Raw genomic sequence first — 18,965 nt, 5'->3', positions numbered from 1 at the left:
TGGACTTCTTCTGGAAAGAGTATAAACTTTATGTGCACTTGCTGTTTTGCAGCACTAGCTACTACCAAATTACAGCGGAAAGCCATGAATTTTGTGATAAAAACTGTGCTAGCATTGCGTCGGAACATAATTAGAGATACATGACTAGAGAAACAACATAACTCCTAAAGCACTCAAATTTAACTTGCTACGAAAATAATGCACACGCGACTTGAGCATTGACATTAAGAGAAATCAAAACATAAAAAATGTACCACTTTGCTTTGCCTTACGTGGTTATCCACATTAAGCATCCTAGCAGAGAGGGCCGCCTCAAAATGGACTGATAACTTCAACTATTACTTTATTCCATATGACATAGGAACACAAGCTCTTTCGGGTTAGGGTCCGCCGGAGGAGGAGGTGGTCATATTCCTAATTATGACGTCTCATGGCAAGTTCTACATTTTACCAAAGACTTAAGAGAATTGCGCGTCATTTCATTAAGACGGAAGAAAAAGTACACAAATTACAGGAAGACATACAACCTCAAACCAATATCCACCATACCACCTACAAGAAATACTCAATGGATTGGTGGCAATGGCATGTGAAAATGATGTGTGGGAGAAGATTAATTACGGAGTTATAAACTTATAATTGAAGATTTCATTTCCAGAAATACTAGACAGATTGTGTTTTCCGGTAGAACAGGAGGTCAATTTATTGGTTTAAGTACTGACCTTTACTAATTTAGCATTAATATTTGATATACTTATAAATATTGTATGAAGTAGCACATTTTGAAGTTATGTTATTAAGAGAGAGTATGATTTATAGTCATATGAATTTTTTCAATTTTCAGAGCCCCACTTTACATTTTGCCCGAGGGCTCAAATTTGTGGAGACAGTTATGTACATTGGCTATTACAAAATGAATTCTAAAAGGATGGATTAGAGAAAATGAACGTATATCCTTAAGTATACATAGTATAGAGAGCTGCTTTACAAAAACGTGAACATTAGTCAAAGAATTGTGCGATAATGTATCCTACTAAAAAATTAAAAGTTGAATTGTTCTTTGTCTAGTCCCGTATATGCATCGATCCTTCAGCCAAAGCCCATCACCTTTGGCGCGAATCTCAAGAAGCGGGTGAGCGAGTTGGGCAGGAACTTCCTCGCGAATAGGAAGCAGACGGTGGTGGTCCTCCCATTGTACTCACATGTCGTCCCGCCCCTGAGCCACCGCAGGAAGTCCACCGTGACCTCCATCCTCGTGAACCTTGACGGGTGGGGCCCGCCATGGGACCAGTCAACCCACGTCACAGTTCGTCTGGCGGCCACCTCAGGGTGGCGGATGTGGAGGAATGTCGGAATGTAGTGCTCGTCGGTGTAGCAGTTGCGCTTGCAGAACTTTTTGAAGACCGGAAAGTAGACGTTGTCGGCAACGATGTCAATGGCAAGGGCACGGTCCATCTCGAACCACTGTGAGCCCTTCCGCCACTGCCAAGGGGTGATGGTGGGTGCCATGCCACGCTTGTATCGGCCCCGGCCCGTCCCTCCCGGCTCGTCATAGGACTCCATGTACACCTTGGTGGAGTTGGTGAGGTAGGAGTAGACGGTGGGGAAGTCAAAGAGTGGGACGTGTGACTCCGACAAGAGGATGAAGCGGGAGTTGGAGTGGTCCAACAGTGCGTGTGCCAGGAGACGCCGTTCAGCTTCCACCATGCTTATGTGGCCCCATTTTACCTCCTGTTTGTATAAGAATGGCAGCATGTTTAATGAAATTGTATGATTATAAATACTATAAGCTCTCTTCAACAATATATCATGATATGATGATCTGTAGTCAAAATAACTTCATACACTATATGATGTATGACTCTGTTTTTTTTAAGGTATGACTCTTGTAATTTGTAGCTAGTTTGGTGGTTCTATTTTTCTTGTTCTGTAGGCAAAGAGTTTTTTGTGTGGCCCTGTAGGCAAAAACAATGGTTTCAGTTTAGTCACACACAAAAAAGACAGTTGTTTCAGTTAAGTAAAATAGAAGGGGAAGTTCTTTTAAAAAAGAAATGCCATTTGTATCCTAACTACTAGATGATGTCCTAGAATACACGCAATCAAACGTTGTTGCTGTGCTTCAACATGTGAGATCAATACTAGTACAATATTTCAAGTAATATTGTAAAAACATCAGAATTTCACAAGATTTTATTAGCACATTCGAGTGAAAAATAAAGTATTTTTTCATACTGTGGATGGTGTTTAAGTCCAGCATATAATAGTTCTATGATTTAACCCCTTTGAACATTTATCGTGCAAAATTAAGGTGATTAATTCTCTAGGCCCGTGTACACATGCATACGGTTTTTTTTTTGTATACATCCATACGTCAGCTACGGGAGATGAGAGTAATTAACTAAGAAGATTCTCAAGGCCCAAGACATGCATGCATACGCAAAGTGCACAAGATATTCTTTTCTTTCAGGAGGAAAGATTTACTAGAAAAGGGTACGTATGCATTGTCACTGTCCCCATACGCAAAGTGCCCAAGATAATTCTTCTCGGGATCTATACTATGCGCCTAGGTTTGCATGTTTACTGGTAGTACAGGCTAATTTGTATGTCAGGCATCTAGTTCACCGTATAAGAGGATCTACAGCCGGATACACAAATCCGGCCCTCAAACGCCTGCAGAGCCGTTCGCAGACAGTGACCAATTAAAGCTTAAATTTGCATTTTTACAATCGTATACCTCAATACGAAATCTCAAATCCATACAATGACATGTACGTAAATATTATTCTAAACGGAGCTTGTCCGACCCCACTTGTCCATGTCCGATAGCCGGCTACGCCCTTCAAAGTATTGCCCCGATCGCCGGCGAGGTAGAGTAGAACATGAGACACAAATCAGCTCACGGGACTCGAGCGCCGTCGCCTCCCATGCCCTACTCTTCCTCACCGGAACCCGTCGCCTGCACGTTGCCGATCGACATGAGATGGGTGATGGATCCATCATGGCCAAAGCCGGCCGCGTCCATCACGACGCGGTTACAACGTCGGAGAGTGCGACTCCGGCTTGGCAACATCCGTCGAGAGGGTTGTCGTGGCCTCCCGCACCCTCTGCCTCTCACGGCGGGCATGCCGCGCCATACACTCGGTAGACGGACCATAGATGATGGACATCGAGTCAGAGCGCCAAACAAGCGGTTGCGCCTCTGCCATGACATTCGGACGCCAGGCGGAACGCACCGCCTCTGGCGAGCCAGCGGCTACACACATCTCACCGGATCCAAGTCCCACTTGGGCGGACGTGATGGGTTCCCGCCGGAGCGAGTCTGACAACTGTCGGGCGCTCTCCTCGCAGGCGCGCGGAGCACACTGTGGACGGCCGTCTCCTCCTCGGGGCCACATGGGACAAGTTCCCGGTCAATAAATCGAGATGTGTAGGATTCGGATCCGCTGCTTGCCATGCCGGAGAAGTCCTGAGCTCGCCGGACAGGAGCTGGTAACGAAGTGGAGTGAGTGGAGTGGTTAGGGTTTGGTCCAAGTAGCAGATGAGAACGAATACATGTGAGCCGAATCCGATATGACAGTCATGTTCAGTCGCGCCTGAGCCACCCCATATCCTCCCCCAGATTTAAGCTAGATATTAGGGATGCCTGTCAACCTACACGTTCGAGGCCGGTCTGAGGCGTTCATTTGGATCGCTTTTTTTTATGAGCCAGTGATCGGGTCGTACGTCCGGGCGTTTGAGGGTGTTGGAGACGCCCGGTTGTAGTAGATGCTCTAACGCATGGTATATTGTCGATCAATCGCCTTCCGGTTTCGCCTTTGACGAGCTCGAGTCTGGTGACAACTTGGAAGGCCGCGTGAATTGCCCTGAAGCAGCTGGCGCCCTGTGCGCTGATGGCGATAGGGAGGTCGATGATCACGAGGCATGCCATGCAAGAAAGGTATGGCTTCGATGTTGAGCAGTGGGACAACGACCGCCCACTCTCCTACAATTTTGGCTTCGTTTGCATAAATGATGGAGCCGTAGTACATGGGCCACTATGGTTGTGGGCTTGTGGCGAGACCATTGCAACATGTCCACATTGAAAATGAGAGAACGTACCAAGCGAAAGAGGTTTGTCAAAATGTCCGTCCGTCCAAGTGATTCTGTCTGTGCAACTGTGGGGTTGTCGGAGAGGTTGATGGCGACGAAGTCAGGCCCACGTGAGTGCCGTGAGGCCGCTGCGTGCGCGCTGTGATAGTGCTTTAGGCTGGTCACAATGGGAAGGAACTTAGGAGTAATATCACATACTCCAATACAACTTTACTTATATGTCACATATTTAATGAAAAGAAAGGTGCTTGTAGTAACTAGTTAAGTTACCGAAACATCACACACTTCAAGAAATAATGAGTCTATAATCTAATAAATACATTATTGCATGACACTACATAGATGTTCCTACCCACTGTGGAGGTAGTAACATAATCTAGGGAAGTGTGTAAATTACTAGACTATGTTCTTGCCCATTATAACCAGCTTTACGTGTTGTTGTTGTTGGCTGGGTGATAATCGAGGTCGGCCGACGAAGCGATCGAGGGACGTCGTGCACGTGATGTGACATAGTGGAGGGGTTCTGGGGATTAACGAGATAGTACTGGTCTAATTAAGCAAAGCAGCAGATAATAATTTTAGATTGGCTAACAGTAGAGGACTAGAATAGTGTAATCAGACAAATATTAACCATTTTGAATTGTGTAATACGTAGTAGAGGATTTCAGTAAGCATTGTGCGAGTGTGAGTGTGTGGTGGTGTGAGTGAGCCGTGTGCATCTACATTCTAATTAATATTTCTACAAAATAGTACAATGGTGTAATATAATTGTTAAAAAAATACGTTTTTCATCCTCAAGAAGTAAAAAAACGGTTAAGGCTAGTCATAGTGGGAGTAAGTTAGCTAGTAACATAACATATTCCAAGATAAATTTGCAGCTAGTTAATGAAGAGAGAGGTGTTTAGAGTAACATATTATGTTACCATCACATAGCGCTTCTCAAGAAATGTTGAGTCTATAAGCTAATAAATGCAGCACTATGGAGATAGTAACATAAACTAGTATCATACGCATGACACTAGTCTAAGTTACTCTTCACTATGACTAACCTAAAAACGCCAGCGGTGTGTAATTTGAAATAACAATTTTGACAAGAAAAACAAAAGGGAAAGACAGAAACGAAAGCGTCGTTCTCCAGCATCTTGGAATGCATCGCGCGATCTCGCGCCCCGTGTGGAACTCCGCACTTCCCATGTGACCGCGTCGATGGAGCCAATCAACCACTGGCACATCGCGTGCGCAGCCAAGACACAGGACGGAGCACACACAGTGATGATACCAAAGCCATCTCCTCCTGACACCTAGCTGGCTCAGATGGACTTTCCTATCCTTCTCCTTGGAGAACGACGACACACTCCTTCATCTCGTGTCAAACTAGACGTCTCACTTTTCGTGTGAAATCAGGACCGAATTAGCGGGTCAATACATGCATGCATGCATGGTGCAAGCATTTTGAAAGCATAGCATGTGGAGGGCGCGTCAATGCCGTGGAGTGAGAAATGCCGCCGTGCAAATTCATGCATCCAAGAAATCGACTACTGCTACGGGTTGTTGTTTTACCAAAAACCGAGCAGGAAGATAAGCTAGACATCGATTCCAGTGGGCGTACATGCGATCGTGATGCTGATGTGCACGTGTGTAGACGTAGTACGTACCTTGCTGGGGATGTGTCGGCGGTGGAAGGCGGAGCCGCTGTCCGGGGCGGCGGCGGAGGCGTTGAAGGCCGGGTCGGTGTGGACGTAGACGGAGTAGAGCCCGCGGTGGCCCTCGAAGAAGCGCTCCCACAGCGGCGCCATCGGCAGGCCCCACTTGGCCAGGAACAGGAACGCCACCTTGGGCGCGGCCCCCGCCCCCACGCGCACCGCCCTCGGCGCCGCCGCCGCCAGCGCCAGCAGCCGCTCGTCGTCGTCGACCACCGTCCCTTCACCCTGCTCCTCATCAGCAGTGGTCGCATTCACAGGCAGAACCGGACGCTTGTCGTCGCTGCCGGCATCAGCCAGCGGCGGCGACGGCGGAGACGAGACGCCGGCTGCTGGTGCCGCCCGTCGTCGTTGTGCTGGCAGAGCCGCATGCTTATTAACGCCGGCGTCGGCCACGGGCGGCGGCGGCGGCGGGGACGAGGCGCTGACTGCCGGTGCCGCCTGAGGCTGCACCTGCACCGGCCGCCGTGGCCGACGCGACCGCACCTGGGTGGACACGTTGACGGGGGGCGACGGGAAGAAGAGCTCGAGGGCGGCGCCTGGTAGAGCCGAGGACGCCGACGAGCCCATGAGGGAGAGCGTGGCGACGATGCCGAGCGCGAAGCCGAGGGCGAGGGGGATGGCGACGAGCAGGGGCTTGATGGAGCACGGGGTCGACATGGCCGCCGCCACCATCCGCGCCTGCTGCTGCTGCTTATGGTTGCTCTTCGCGCTCATGGCCGCCCGCCCGCCCGCCTGCCCGCCTGCCTAGTGGCAAGCTCTGTGTCTCGCGGGAGACGAAGGGGTGGACGGATCGCTGCGGGTTCACGAAGGCGGGCCGGCGGGGGCGGCGTCTGGGGCCGGGCGGTCGCCATTCACGGGGGCTTATATTGTACTCCCTCCGTTCCAAAATATAGCGCGTCCTTGGTTTCCGTGCTTCAACTTTGACCATTAATTTAATCAACAAGACCGACTGCGGCGGGCGAAAAAATTATACCAATGAATTCGTATTCAAAAAAAGTTTTTAATTATATAATTTTTGATGCCGCCGCAGTCGGTCTCGTGGGTTAAATTTATGGTCAAAGTTGAACCTCGAAAAGCGTGGGCGCGCTATATTTTGGAACGGAGGGAGTACTAGTAAATGAACAAATTTGTATTTTTGAATCGAATAAAAAAAATTGTGAATAGTGTTGGTGGGAGGAATCTTCGGGGGCGGGCAGCCGGCTGCCGAATTGGACCGGGGGTGGGGGAAAGGAATGAGCTTCGCTGGGGCCACCGGGAGATGACTTGGTCGTCGTGTCTGCTTCTGGATTCCTCGTCGCTCGGTTCTTGCCTTGCATTTGAACCACAGAGCCCGACTCCTTTCCTCGCCCCTCCCAATTGACGCACGCGCGCCAGCAGCGAACGACCGTCTGAACAGTTGGACTGCATGCTTAGGGTGTGTTTAAACCCGTCACGGTGGGGTACTATCATAAATCGGTATCGAGAAAAGTCTAAAATAAATCCAAACTCGTTTTTTCGAGTAAAATAAATCCAAACTCATATGGCTCATTGGAATTGAACCTTGAACTCTTCAACGGGACGCTTCTACAAGCTAAGCCGCCGGCCCGCTCCATCGCCGATAGGCCATGGAGACGCGGAGGATCTTGGTCCCCCGCCGGCAAAAGGGACCTAATTCCCGTTCTCATTAGATTGAACGTCTCAGTTGGGGCTGTGTCGTGGCGGCGATGTCCCTTGATAGGAATAATGTCTCCCGCGTTCTACCGCCATTTCGATGATGCGTCTAGTATCGTCGCAGGGCGTGTGGACGTGTGTCTTCGCCGGATCTTACAAGATTTCGTCGGTTGGTCTTCGATGGATCTGTTTCATCTGGTTTTTGTTCATCTTCATTTAAGTGTTTACAGGCTTGATCCTTCTGATCTACGACTTTCTTCATCAACGATGGTTACTGCTCTGATGCGCTGGTCCTGTGAGGACTTAGCACGGGGACTTCTCGGTTGTCTACTACGACAAGGTTTGTTCGCTACAGTGATGGAAAGGCGATGATGACGGCGCGCCTTCGGCTCGCTTCAGTACTTGTATTTATCTCACACTGCAAAAAAAACACTCAAGCGCTCGGTTCCCTACTTCGCGTCGATGTCGGGTCAGGCGCCAGGATTCGAACGTCTACTGCCGATCGTCCAGGAAATCGATCCTGGCGCCTTACCTTAGCATTTGCCTATCTTGATCTTTTTTTCGCGGGAGAAAAACTTCTAATCTGTTCATCATTTGTCAAGACAGTACGAATAACACTAAAAATAAAAGTTACATTCAGATCCGTAGACCATCTAGGAAAAAGGTAATCCCCATGGGTGTTTTGCTTATTGGCTTGCCAAGGGCGCATGGATGAGGTCACCAGGCCGGATCTAGTGGAGGCATTCGACAACTCAGACGAACGAGTTAAAAATATGAGCCGTGACATTTGACATACGATAAAACATGACTAAAGCTGCTAGAAGAGAAACCGTATGCCATGGCATGGATGTCAGCAATCATCATAAGAGTGGAGAACGATCAAGTGCAAGGCCGAAGAGTTAACTTCCTGAATAATTGACACGCAATTTAAGAGAAAGACGGCCTTTTGAAACGGATGGGAATGTGAGAGCGACCGGTGGCAGAGCGCAAGCATCTTTCCCCAGTTGAGTGTGTGTGTCTGGATAGTACCCCTACTCCGCGGTGTATCCGGGGGCAGAAGTTCACATCAGAATGCCCCAGTTGTGCCTGAATAGTTAGCACCCCTATTCCATACTAGCATAATACACGTGCGTTGCCACGGAACAAACAAAAAAACAAATAGAAATTGATCAATAATCAAAGGATATTAACACATGATCATTGATCTTTAGATCCTAGGCAAACATAAAGAAAATGGCCTCGTCTCCATCTGTTCCTTATACTCTTCTGCTTAATTCTAGGTTGTGCATCTAGTTCCATTTCCATCACACTACTTTGTGAGCGGGGAGATCTACACGTACGATGCAAGTTAGGTAAAAGAAGCCACCTCGTACCCCCTCGTCGCTCGCCCCTCCAAGGCGATGGGGGGGGGGGGGGGGGGGGGGGGACCCCAGCCACCTCGTTCACATCCCTCCTTCCCCTCCGCCGTCGAGGGACAGCGCCAGGCAGGCGGTATGGGACGTCTTTGTCTTCCGTTGTCTCCTCGAGAGGTATCCGTCTATCGAGGTGTCGGTAGATGGATAAGGGCGGATGGCATAGACAGCTTCAGCAACAAGTTTATGCACTCCGGTGGAACACAAGATCTTTGACCGGAATATGTCGTCGCGTGCTATGTCGTGTCCTTGCTGGGGGCGGTGGATTAAAGCTTGGATTTGGGGATGAGAATCCGTAGTTCAACCTTGTGGTGGACTCACCATCATCGGCGCACGTGCAGTGATTCCTTCTTGAAGGCGTAGCCTAGGAGTTGTGTATTTTTGTTTATATTGTGTCTTGTATCATAGGGATTAGTAGTTATCTGGGGAAGGTACTGTCGCGAGGTATACGGCCTCAGGGTTTGTTTTCCAATTTATTTCAAGGTCGACAGTATTCGGCTGCTGGATTATGCACTTTTAATAATATATGACTGCATGCATCGTCCTGATGTAGAGGTGCGGGGTTATCCTTATTTTTTAAAAAAAATCACACCATTGCTCAGCTATTAAAATATGAAACAAAAACAACTGAATCAAGGCCTAGTCGCTCCATACTAAAATCTGAAATAAAAACAACTAAATCAAGGCCTAGCACTATGTTGCATTGATAAGTGTGACATTGTTGTGGTGCAAATATGATTGGAAAGCAAGTGGAATGCCTGCAACAAATAGCATGGAATTTGGTGATAAAGAACACCCCATCCGCATTAAAACAAATAACTCTTACCATGAAACAAATCCATTCATTATTGGAACTCAGCTCTTTCAAGCAGCAAAATCAACAATCTCAACTTTTCATCTAGTAAGCTTGCAAGTGCAATGCACGACAACCTTAGGTAAAAAAAAATCCTCATTTCTTCTAGAATTTTTTAACTGTTCACTATAGTTACAAGGCACGCAATCTCTTATAGTTATATTTGACTCGCTCACATGTCGATAGAGCACACAATGAAGGTATGTTTACATATTTCCTAAAATGCTACTATGAATATCTTTATAAAAAATCTTGTAAGTTATATATAATTCACTACCATCTGCATCTGCATCCTAGTGCTAGAAGCAATCAAAGCACTTTTGCACACCAACCTTCATGACGACCTTCCTTACTTTACCAGCTGCTCGCCGTTTGTGCCACCGCCATCGACCTCCACAAAAAAAATGTCACCTCCATTGGTGGTGGCTTAACCTTAGGCACACCACACCGGCTGTGAAAGACATGATTGTGACCATGGGTTTTGCGGCACTGATGTGCATCCTGCATCACCACAAAGTGATGAAATGATCAGTACGTGCTACCAGATAGCTCAAAAACGTCGCTTAAGGACATCAGTAGATCAGTGATCGGTTGAAGCCTGAGTTGGACGTAAATAAAATTAAAACACATCAATATGAGAACCTCATTGTTTGGTAACAGATTATAAATGCAAATGCATTTGTTCAATTTTCTGTTGATTTTAAAGTGTGATGAACGTATCAGATTACCATTTTTACAGTCTCCTTATATACTTCTAATTTGGCTAATGACATGCTGGAAATTGCATTTTGAAAAACAAGCTGTTAACCAAGACAATAGGATGTGATATTTATGTCTTAGTCGTACATGTAAATAATGCTTACCAGTGTATATACATCTCGGGTCTGATGAGTGATGGGAAAAAAATGAAGAAGTAGTTGGGATATGTGTGAGAAGTCAACACCCAATCAGCATAGGTAGAGACAGTAAGTAGATGACAAGCTGACTTCTTTTTCCGCAGAATCTCTGATATAACCCTAATGAGGCCAACCAGTTAATTTTAACTTGTCAAATGGATGCTAAGGGCAATGCGCACACAAAGAGAAATAACAAATTGTCGGTAAAGATTTGACGAAATAATTGTAAAAGGAATGAAGACCCATGGAAGCAAAATCTCACTTGAGTTTTGTCCTTAAAAAATAGAGTCCACACCCCAGTCAGTATGCATAACATCTACTTTAGTTGTCTGACAGTAGTAACAGTACTACGAACTTGAAAACACAATTCACCTTTGTTATCACAGGCACAATGGGATTAACATTGGCAAAATCAATTATGTGTGCCGCAAAACTTCCAGAGAACTCAACTGTGTCAGCAAATTGCAGCTGTAGAAAAAAGCTTGGAATTGCTATAATTCGAGTGGTAGTTCAATTGACATAGACTCATCAGACCAAATTGATTGTGCATGTTTAACGCATCAAGAAAATAACACTATATGATTTTTCTGCACTTTTTCTTGTTGAAGTAAAATATATCTTGGTGGAGAAACTGAAGATTAGTCCATCCAGTTTACTTTAACTTGCAAGAAACTGTAGTTGCCCTTGTGCGATGCACATATATACCTAAACCGCTGCAGGAGCTCACCCTGTGCGGCGGCCTGTATGACACGAAGCATGTGTTCACGACGGAGCAGATGTACTGGTCCAGAAATGTAGGGGTGGCAGGGTAGTGCAGGCACGTCCTGCAGCATCCGCATCGAGATGGCCTCCTTGGTGGCAGCCACAACTCCGGCCTCAAAGCAGCAGCTGGCGATGGCGTCGACGACCACCCGCAGGCGGAGCCGAGGGGTGAGGGCATGCTGAGTGCCATGACCTCGTGGATCGCGGCGAGAGAGGCCGACGTGACGGCACCGCCGGACTCTTCAGAGCTCATGACACGACATGGAGAACGCCCGCTGCGGCAGCGGTCGTGCGCGCGGAGGCGGCCATGGCGAAAGGTCAATGGGTCGGGCGCACCTAATAGATGATCGTAGAGAGAGGCATGTTCACGGAAGAGGAGGTGTCGAGCGGTCGCCGGAGAGTGCCGCGATCGATGGACATGGAGGGCCTGGGTGGTCGTGGGAGATGGGGTGTGGATGTGGATGGGTTGTGTTTGGGGGAGAGATATCTGGAGAGACAAACCGGAAGGTCGGGGAAGGAGTTGGAGATCGTGCGAGTTGTTTCGTTTTTTTCCTGTCCTCGAACGTGCGTTGTTCCCTTGGATCCCTTTTAGCGCGGGCAGGTTGAATGAGGACGAACCATCACGACGTTCGATTGCCCTTTAATAATAGAGATTATTTTCGTCGTTCGTGAGGCCAACCGACCTCAATGACACTGAAGTCAATTTCCTGTGCCATGTTTTTTTTTTTTACAAATGTCCTGTAACATGGTCACCTTGCCAAAATTTGTTTTCTCTGGAGGGAACTACACTGAAGCAAAACACGCAATTAACAGGCTAATAACCAATACAGATCGTCTGAGTGCTTGCACCAGATATATAAATGAGCTCGACAATGTGTATTAACATGTCTGGGTGGTGCAGTTGGTTATCACGTTAGTCTCACACACTAAAGGTCCCCAGTTCGAACCTGGGCTTAGACATACATCTCTTTTGCTTTTCCTTTGACTCTTAGATACGTTGCGCAAAAAGTTCGTTTGCAAGAGCTATCTCCTCATGGCTCACTGTCAAATTTTCTTTCATATCCCGTCAAAAAAAAACTTTCATATGTCTTTATGTCAACACAAATATATGGAGTAACAACAACAACTTGCCCATGTGCATAATGTGGAAAGTGAACTTATAGGACTACTCACAGTTGGCCAGCAAGGTTATTGGTTTCGTCTAAATTTACGTTATCTTTGGAGGATAAACACATTATCTTTCACTAACCAAATTCACATGTAGTATGCTCACAACTTCTCGTGAATGCTTTTAAAACCAAGTCTCAGCCACCCAAAAGCCTAACCGAAACACAACATGCATCATGTAATTATTATTTTTGTTGCATGATTATTCATTTGATGAACACTGATTAGGCAATACTGTATGGAGACTAACTATTATTTTTGTTGCATGATTATCTCCATACAGTTAATTCAAGTATCACCTTCAATTCCTTAAAGTGCCAAGCTACCATTAACTGCGGATTTGCCCATAGTCATCTCAAAATCTGTTCCACGGGCTAGAAATAAATGAAACCAACAATATATGACCAAGTGGCGCATGCCATAAGAATACGAGCACCTAAAGTGTTCATTATTCTATTTTACGCAGGTGTGTTGAGTTGCTTTATGTAAACTTAAGTACTACCTCCGTCTTGGTGAATAAGTATAACGAAAGAGATTTGGTTTTTATGAATTCATATTAGAGCATCTCCAATAACAGCCCTTAAATAGGGCATAGCAGTTTTTAGGGCACTTGGGGGGCGAAGACTGATCTAACAACTGCCCTATCATATTTTTTTTGTGAAAAAAATTGGGTAGCCCAGAAAAAGGACTCCAAGTGCTGCAAATATAGAGTGTTTGTGCGGCCTCCGTAAAACCACCCCCTCCCCATCGCCGCCCGAATCACAGTTGTCGCCTTCAAATCCGCGACCGCCGCACCCCCGCCCCTGTATTATCTACTCCTCCCACCTCGCCGCCGTCCGCCAATCAACTAAACCGGCGCCGCCCCCGCATCCCTTCCCGCCGCTCTGCCGTTGCAGAAATCCAAAGATCGAAGTCGGCTTGCCGAAGGTGGCAGGGGACTTCGGGAAGGGGGCAGGGGTGCCCCTTCGTTGCATCTGGCGACTGCATTGTGTGGCTGCCAGAGTTCCCATGGCCCGGATCTGGCCGCCAAGGCCACCAACCCTGCCAAGGTGTCCACTTTGGGATGGAAGGGAGGGGTCTTCTGCCCCTTTTTGGTCGGATGTATCCGTAGACGAGGGTTGGGCTCAGATGCTTGGGCAGCGGCCCTGATGGTGGTAGCCGGGGTGCTCGTGGGCGGAGAACGCGGCTCAGGCGCTGTCCGGTCACCATGGCCGTGTGGGCGGCATGGTGGTCGGGGTGTGTCGTTCAATGGCGGTGGTGCGGTAGTCCGTACCCCAATTTGGTGACGTGAGTGTTGGCCTGGGTGAAAACCCGCTCTGACTTGTCAGGCCGCCGCCGGCGGCGTTCTAGCATCGTCCCATTCTTGAAGGCGTCGTCGCCATATCTCACTTGTCGCCATGCTGCTCCGGGGGAAAGCCTAATCCTTGGATTGGGTGGTGGCAGCGCCTCGGTGTCGTTCCCTTCCTGAAGGCATCGCCTTGGAGCTCATTGTTCGTCATCCACGGTTTCTCCTCACCGCGGTGGCTCATCCACGGTTGAGGGCCCTGACGACTTCATGGTAGTGCTTGCTGTTTCATCCGGTGTTTGCTTGCAGTAGTTTCGGGTGGTGTTGTTGTTTTCAACGTCCTTGTATCTAGCCTTGGGTGTGTGTGTTGTGTTGGTGTGGGGTAGTCCTGGCCATGGGAAGCCCGGCTCGGCCCGAAAAATCCTGACCCGGCCCGGCCTGACGCTGCTCCCAGGCCGGGCTCGGGCCTAGATTTTGAGCCCGAAGGCCGGGCCGGGCCGGGCCCGGTCCCGTAGTTTTTGCAATTTGCTAAAGAGGCCCGACCCGAGGCCCGGCGGCTTTGGGCCGGGCTCGGGCCTAAAAACCAGGCCTGATGGCCGGGCCGGGCCGGGCTCGGGCCTGTGTTTTTTGACTCGGGCTTGGCTAGGCCCGGCCTGAAGCCCGGGCCGGGCCGGCCTGAGTTTTGGCCAGGTATAGTGTGGGGTGTGTGTTTGTATTGGTTTGTTCGGTGATGGTTGCTTTATATATAAAGCGGGGAAAAACCCTTTTTCGTCAATAATCATATGTTGCTATCAGTTCAGACATTGCACTTGGCAAATGTAATCTTTTATGGGATTAGATGTGATTTTTCTGTTCCGTTATACTGATTGTAACATTAATGGGATATTGCGTGCAATGTTCTAATGCTAAGCTATTGTAAGTACTCATTGTGGTTTCAACATGATGCTTGGTATATGGAGTTCATAGCATTAATATGATGCATAAGCCTTTCCAAATTAATTCAACATATCTGAATTTTACTTTCCTCTCTTCTCTCGTGCTTAAGTTTCTCGCTCGTGTTTAGTATGATGCGCAAGAGAGTTGTCGCCCGCCGAGTTCCAACTCTGAAGGATGTGCATCTCATTTTACCTAAACCACGCTCCAAGTAGCAAATCCCGAATGGAATGATGTTTCTTTTCTTCTGGCACCGTCGATTACCAGCTTGTGTTCCAAAAAACACGATGACGGCGCAGTGCTGCTGCTGCCGGCCGTCACGACTGAGGCGGCCGGGTCGATGATGCTCTCCGGCTGGTTCTGTTCCGCGAAAGAGAAGCTGAGGCGGCTCCTGGCGGCATCGTCGGCACCGCCGGGCTGCTGCGTGACGGAGGGGACGCAGCATGTTTTGGAGGAAACTAACTATACACTGTGTTGTGTTTATACCTGATGGCCGGGCCGGGCCGGGCTCGGGCCTGTGTTTTTTGACTCGGGCTTGGCTAGGCCCGGCCTGAAGCCCGGGCCGGGCCGGCCTGAGTTTTGGCCAGGTATAGTGTGGGGTGTGTGTTTGTATTGGTTTGTTCGGTGATGGTTGCTTTATATATAAAGCGGGGAAAAACCCTTTTTCGTCAATAATCATATGTTGCTATCAGTTCAGACATTGCACTTGGCAAATGTAATCTTTTATGGGATTAGATGTGATTTTTCTGTTCCGTTATACTGATTGTAACATTAATGGGATATTGCGTGCAATGTTCTAATGCTAAGCTATTGTAAGTACTCATTGTGGTTTCAACATGATGCTTGGTATATGGAGTTCATAGCATTAATATGATGCATAAGCCTTTCCAAATTAATTCAACATATCTGAATTTTACTTTCCTCTCTTCTCTCGTGCTTAAGTTTCTCGCTCGTGTTTAGTATGATGCGCAAGAGAGTTGTCGCCCGCCGAGTTCCAACTCTGAAGGATGTGCATCTCATTTTACCTAAACCACGCTCCAAGTAGCAAATCCCGAATGGAATGATGTTTCTTTTCTTCTGGCACCGTCGATTACCAGCTTGTGTTCCAAAAAACACGATGACGGCGCAGTGCTGCTGCTGCCGGCCGTCACGACTGAGGCGGCCGGGTCGATGATGCTCTCCGGCTGGTTCTGTTCCGCGAAAGAGAAGCTGAGGCGGCTCCTGGCGGCATCGTCGGCACCGCCGGGCTGCTGCGTGACGGAGGGGACGCAGCATGTTTTGGAGGAAACTAACTATACACTGTGTTGTGTTTATACCTGATGGCCGGGCCGGGCCGGGCTCGGGCCTGTGTTTTTTGACTCGGGCTTGGCTAGGCCCGGCCTGAAGCCCGGGCCGGGCCGGCCTGAGTTTTGGCCAGGTATAGTGTGGGGTGTGTGTTTGTATTGGTTTGTTCGGTGATGGTTGCTTTATATATAAAGCGGGGAAAAACCCTTTTTCGTCAATAATCATATGTTGCTATCAGTTCAGACATTGCACTTGGCAAATGTAATCTTTTATGGGATTAGATGTGATTTTTCTGTTCCGTTATACTGATTGTAACATTAATGGGATATTGCGTGCAATGTTCTAATGCTAAGCTATTGTAAGTACTCATTGTGGTTTCAACATGATGCTTGGTATATGGAGTTCATAGCATTAATATGATGCATAAGCCTTTCCAAATTAATTCAACATATCTGAATTTTACTTTCCTCTCTTCTCTCGTGCTTAAGTTTCTCGCTCGTGTTTAGTATGATGCGCAAGAGAGTTGTCGCCCGCCGAGTTCCAACTCTGAAGGATGTGCATCTCATTTTACCTAAACCACGCTCCAAGTAGCAAATCCCGAATGGAATGATGTTTCTTTTCTTCTGGCACCGTCGATTACCAGCTTGTGTTCCAAAAAACACGATGACGGCGCAGTGCTGCTGCTGCCGGCCGTCACGACTGAGGCGGCCGGGTCGATGATGCTCTCCGGCTGGTTCTGTTCCGCGAAAGAGAAGCTGAGGCGGCTCCTGGCGGCATCGTCGGCACCGCCGGGCTGCTGCGTGACGGAGGGGACGCAGCATGTTTTGGAGGAAACTAACTATACACTGTGTTGTGTTTATACCTGATGGCCGGGCCGGGCCGGGCTCGGGCCTGTGTTTTTTGACTCGGGCTTGGCTAGGCCCGGCCTGAAGCCCGGGCCGGGCCGGCCTGAGTTTTGGCCAGGTATAGTGTGGGGTGTGTGTTTGTATTGGTTTGTTCGGTGATGGTTGCTTTATATATAAAGCGGGGAAAAACCCTTTTTCGTCAATAATCATATGTTGCTATCAGTTCAGACATTGCACTTGGCAAATGTAATCTTTTATGGGATTAGATGTGATTTTTCTGTTCCGTTATACTGATTGTAACATTAATGGGATATTGCGTGCAATGTTCTAATGCTAAGCTATTGTAAGTACTCATTGTGGTTTCAACATGATGCTTGGTATATGGAGTTCATAGCATTAATATGATGCATAAGCCTTTCCAAATTAATTCAACATATCTGAATTTTACTTTCCTCTCTTCTCTCGTGCTTAAGTTTCTCGCTCGTGTTTAGTATGATGCGCAAGAGAGTTGTCGCCCGCCGAGTTCCAACTCTGAAGGATGTGCATCTCATTTTACCTAAACCACGCTCCAAGTAGCAAATCCCGAATGGAATGATGTTTCTTTTCTTCTGGCACCGTCGATTACCAGCTTGTGTTCCAAAAAACACGATGACGGCGCAGTGCTGCTGCTGCCGGCCGTCACGACTGAGGCGGCCGGGTCGATGATGCTCTCCGGCTGGTTCTGTTCCGCGAAAGAGAAGCTGAGGCGGCTCCTGGCGGCATCGTCGGCACCGCCGGGCTGCTGCGTGACGGAGGGGACGCAGCATGTTTTGGAGGAAACTAACTATACACTGTGTTGTGTTTATACCTGATGGCCGGGCCGGGCCGGGCTCGGGCCTGTGTTTTTTGACTCGGGCTTGGCTAGGCCCGGCCTGAAGCCCGGGCCGGGCCGGCCTGAGTTTTGGCCAGGTATAGTGTGGGGTGTGTGTTTGTATTGGTTTGTTCGGTGATGGTTGCTTTATATATAAAGCGGGGAAAAACCCTTTTTCGTCAATAATCATATGTTGCTATCAGTTCAGACATTGCACTTGGCAAATGTAATCTTTTATGGGATTAGATGTGATTTTTCTGTTCCGTTATACTGATTGTAACATTAATGGGATATTGCGTGCAATGTTCTAATGCTAAGCTATTGTAAGTACTCATTGTGGTTTCAACATGATGCTTGGTATATGGAGTTCATAGCATTAATATGATGCATAAGCCTTTCCAAATTAATTCAACATATCTGAATTTTACTTTCCTCTCTTCTCTCGTGCTTAAGTTTCTCGCTCGTGTTTAGTATGATGCGCAAGAGAGTTGTCGCCCGCCGAGTTCCAACTCTGAAGGATGTGCATCTCATTTTACCTAAACCACGCTCCAAGTAGCAAATCCCGAATGGAATGATGTTTCTTTTCTTCTGGCACCGTCGATTACCAGCTTGTGTTCCAAAAAACACGATGACGGCGCAGTGCTGCTGCTGCCGGCCGTCACGACTGAGGCGGCCGGGTCGATGATGCTCTCCGGCTGGTTCTGTTCCGCGAAAGAGAAGCTGAGGCGGCTCCTGGCGGCATCGTCGGCACCGCGGGGCTGCTGCGTGACGGAGGGGACGCAGCATGTTTTGGAGGAAACTAACTATACACTGTGTTGTGTTTATACCTCTTCTCGTCGTTTCCACTGAAGGAAACACGCGACTGATAAACTACAATCAGATGAAATAGTACCTTGTAGGCTGGTGGCGCTTCGACGAAGAACAGATAACGGGGACTGATTCTGTCTTGGATAAATAAAAAATTTCCACTGCATAAACCACCATGTCTGGGTGGTGTAGTTGGTTATCACGTTAGTCTCACACACTAAAGGTCCCCAGTTCGAACCTGGGCTTAGACATGCAACTTTTTTTTGTTTACTTTTACAGATACGTTGCACCAAAAGGTCAGTCGCAACTCAACTTTTTTCCTTCACATGTTTTCATTTATTATCTTACCAAAATATACTGAGCGTAACACCTTCAGACCAACATGCCCATGAGAGCACAATGTGGAAGGGAAAACGTCATCGGCCACCG

The 18,965-nt window shown here is 48.0% G+C and overlaps 1 protein-coding gene and 2 non-coding genes across 3 annotated transcripts; 2 read left to right on the top strand and 1 right to left on the bottom strand.

Moving 5' to 3' along the window:
* Window positions 1-851: 851 nt before the first annotated feature.
* LOC123181088 (glycosyltransferase BC10) lies at window positions 852-6,610 on the bottom strand. The gene is made up of 2 exons (XM_044593315.1): window positions 5,745-6,610; window positions 852-1,731 (listed from the first exon to the last, which is right to left on the bottom strand). The coding sequence occupies exons 1-2, from the start codon at window positions 6,504-6,506 to the stop codon at window positions 1,090-1,092; spliced, it is 1,404 nt and encodes a 467-aa protein (XP_044449250.1). The 5' UTR covers window positions 6,507-6,610; the 3' UTR covers window positions 852-1,089.
* Window positions 6,611-12,251: 5,641 nt separating this feature from the next.
* TRNAV-CAC (transfer RNA valine (anticodon CAC)) lies at window positions 12,252-12,325 on the top strand. Its single transcript has one exon. It is a non-coding gene; the product is annotated as a tRNA-Val (tRNA).
* A 6,388-nt stretch (window positions 12,326-18,713) lies between these two features.
* On the top strand, window positions 18,714-18,787 carry TRNAV-CAC (transfer RNA valine (anticodon CAC)). Its single transcript has one exon. It is a non-coding gene; the product is annotated as a tRNA-Val (tRNA).
* The last annotated feature ends 178 nt before the right edge of the window (window positions 18,788-18,965 follow it).

Source organism: Triticum aestivum, chromosome 1A (assembly GCF_018294505.1).
Source record: "Triticum aestivum cultivar Chinese Spring chromosome 1A, IWGSC CS RefSeq v2.1, whole genome shotgun sequence".
NCBI lineage: Eukaryota > Viridiplantae > Streptophyta > Magnoliopsida > Poales > Poaceae > Triticum > Triticum aestivum.
The sequence above is the reverse complement of the archived record's forward strand: the minus strand, read 5'-3'. Positions and strand labels throughout refer to the sequence as shown.

What these genes read in the sequence shown, in the direction of transcription:
- LOC123181088 (XM_044593315.1), bottom strand. Translation starts at nt 6,506, where the DNA reads ATGAGCGCGAAGAGCAACCATAAGCAGCAGCAGCAGGCGCGGATGGTG. An exon ending in GCCGACACATCCCCAGCAAG is followed by an intron (nt 1,732 to 5,744) that starts GTACGTACTACG and finishes TTATACAAACAG; the next exon opens with GAGGTAAAATGGGGCCACAT.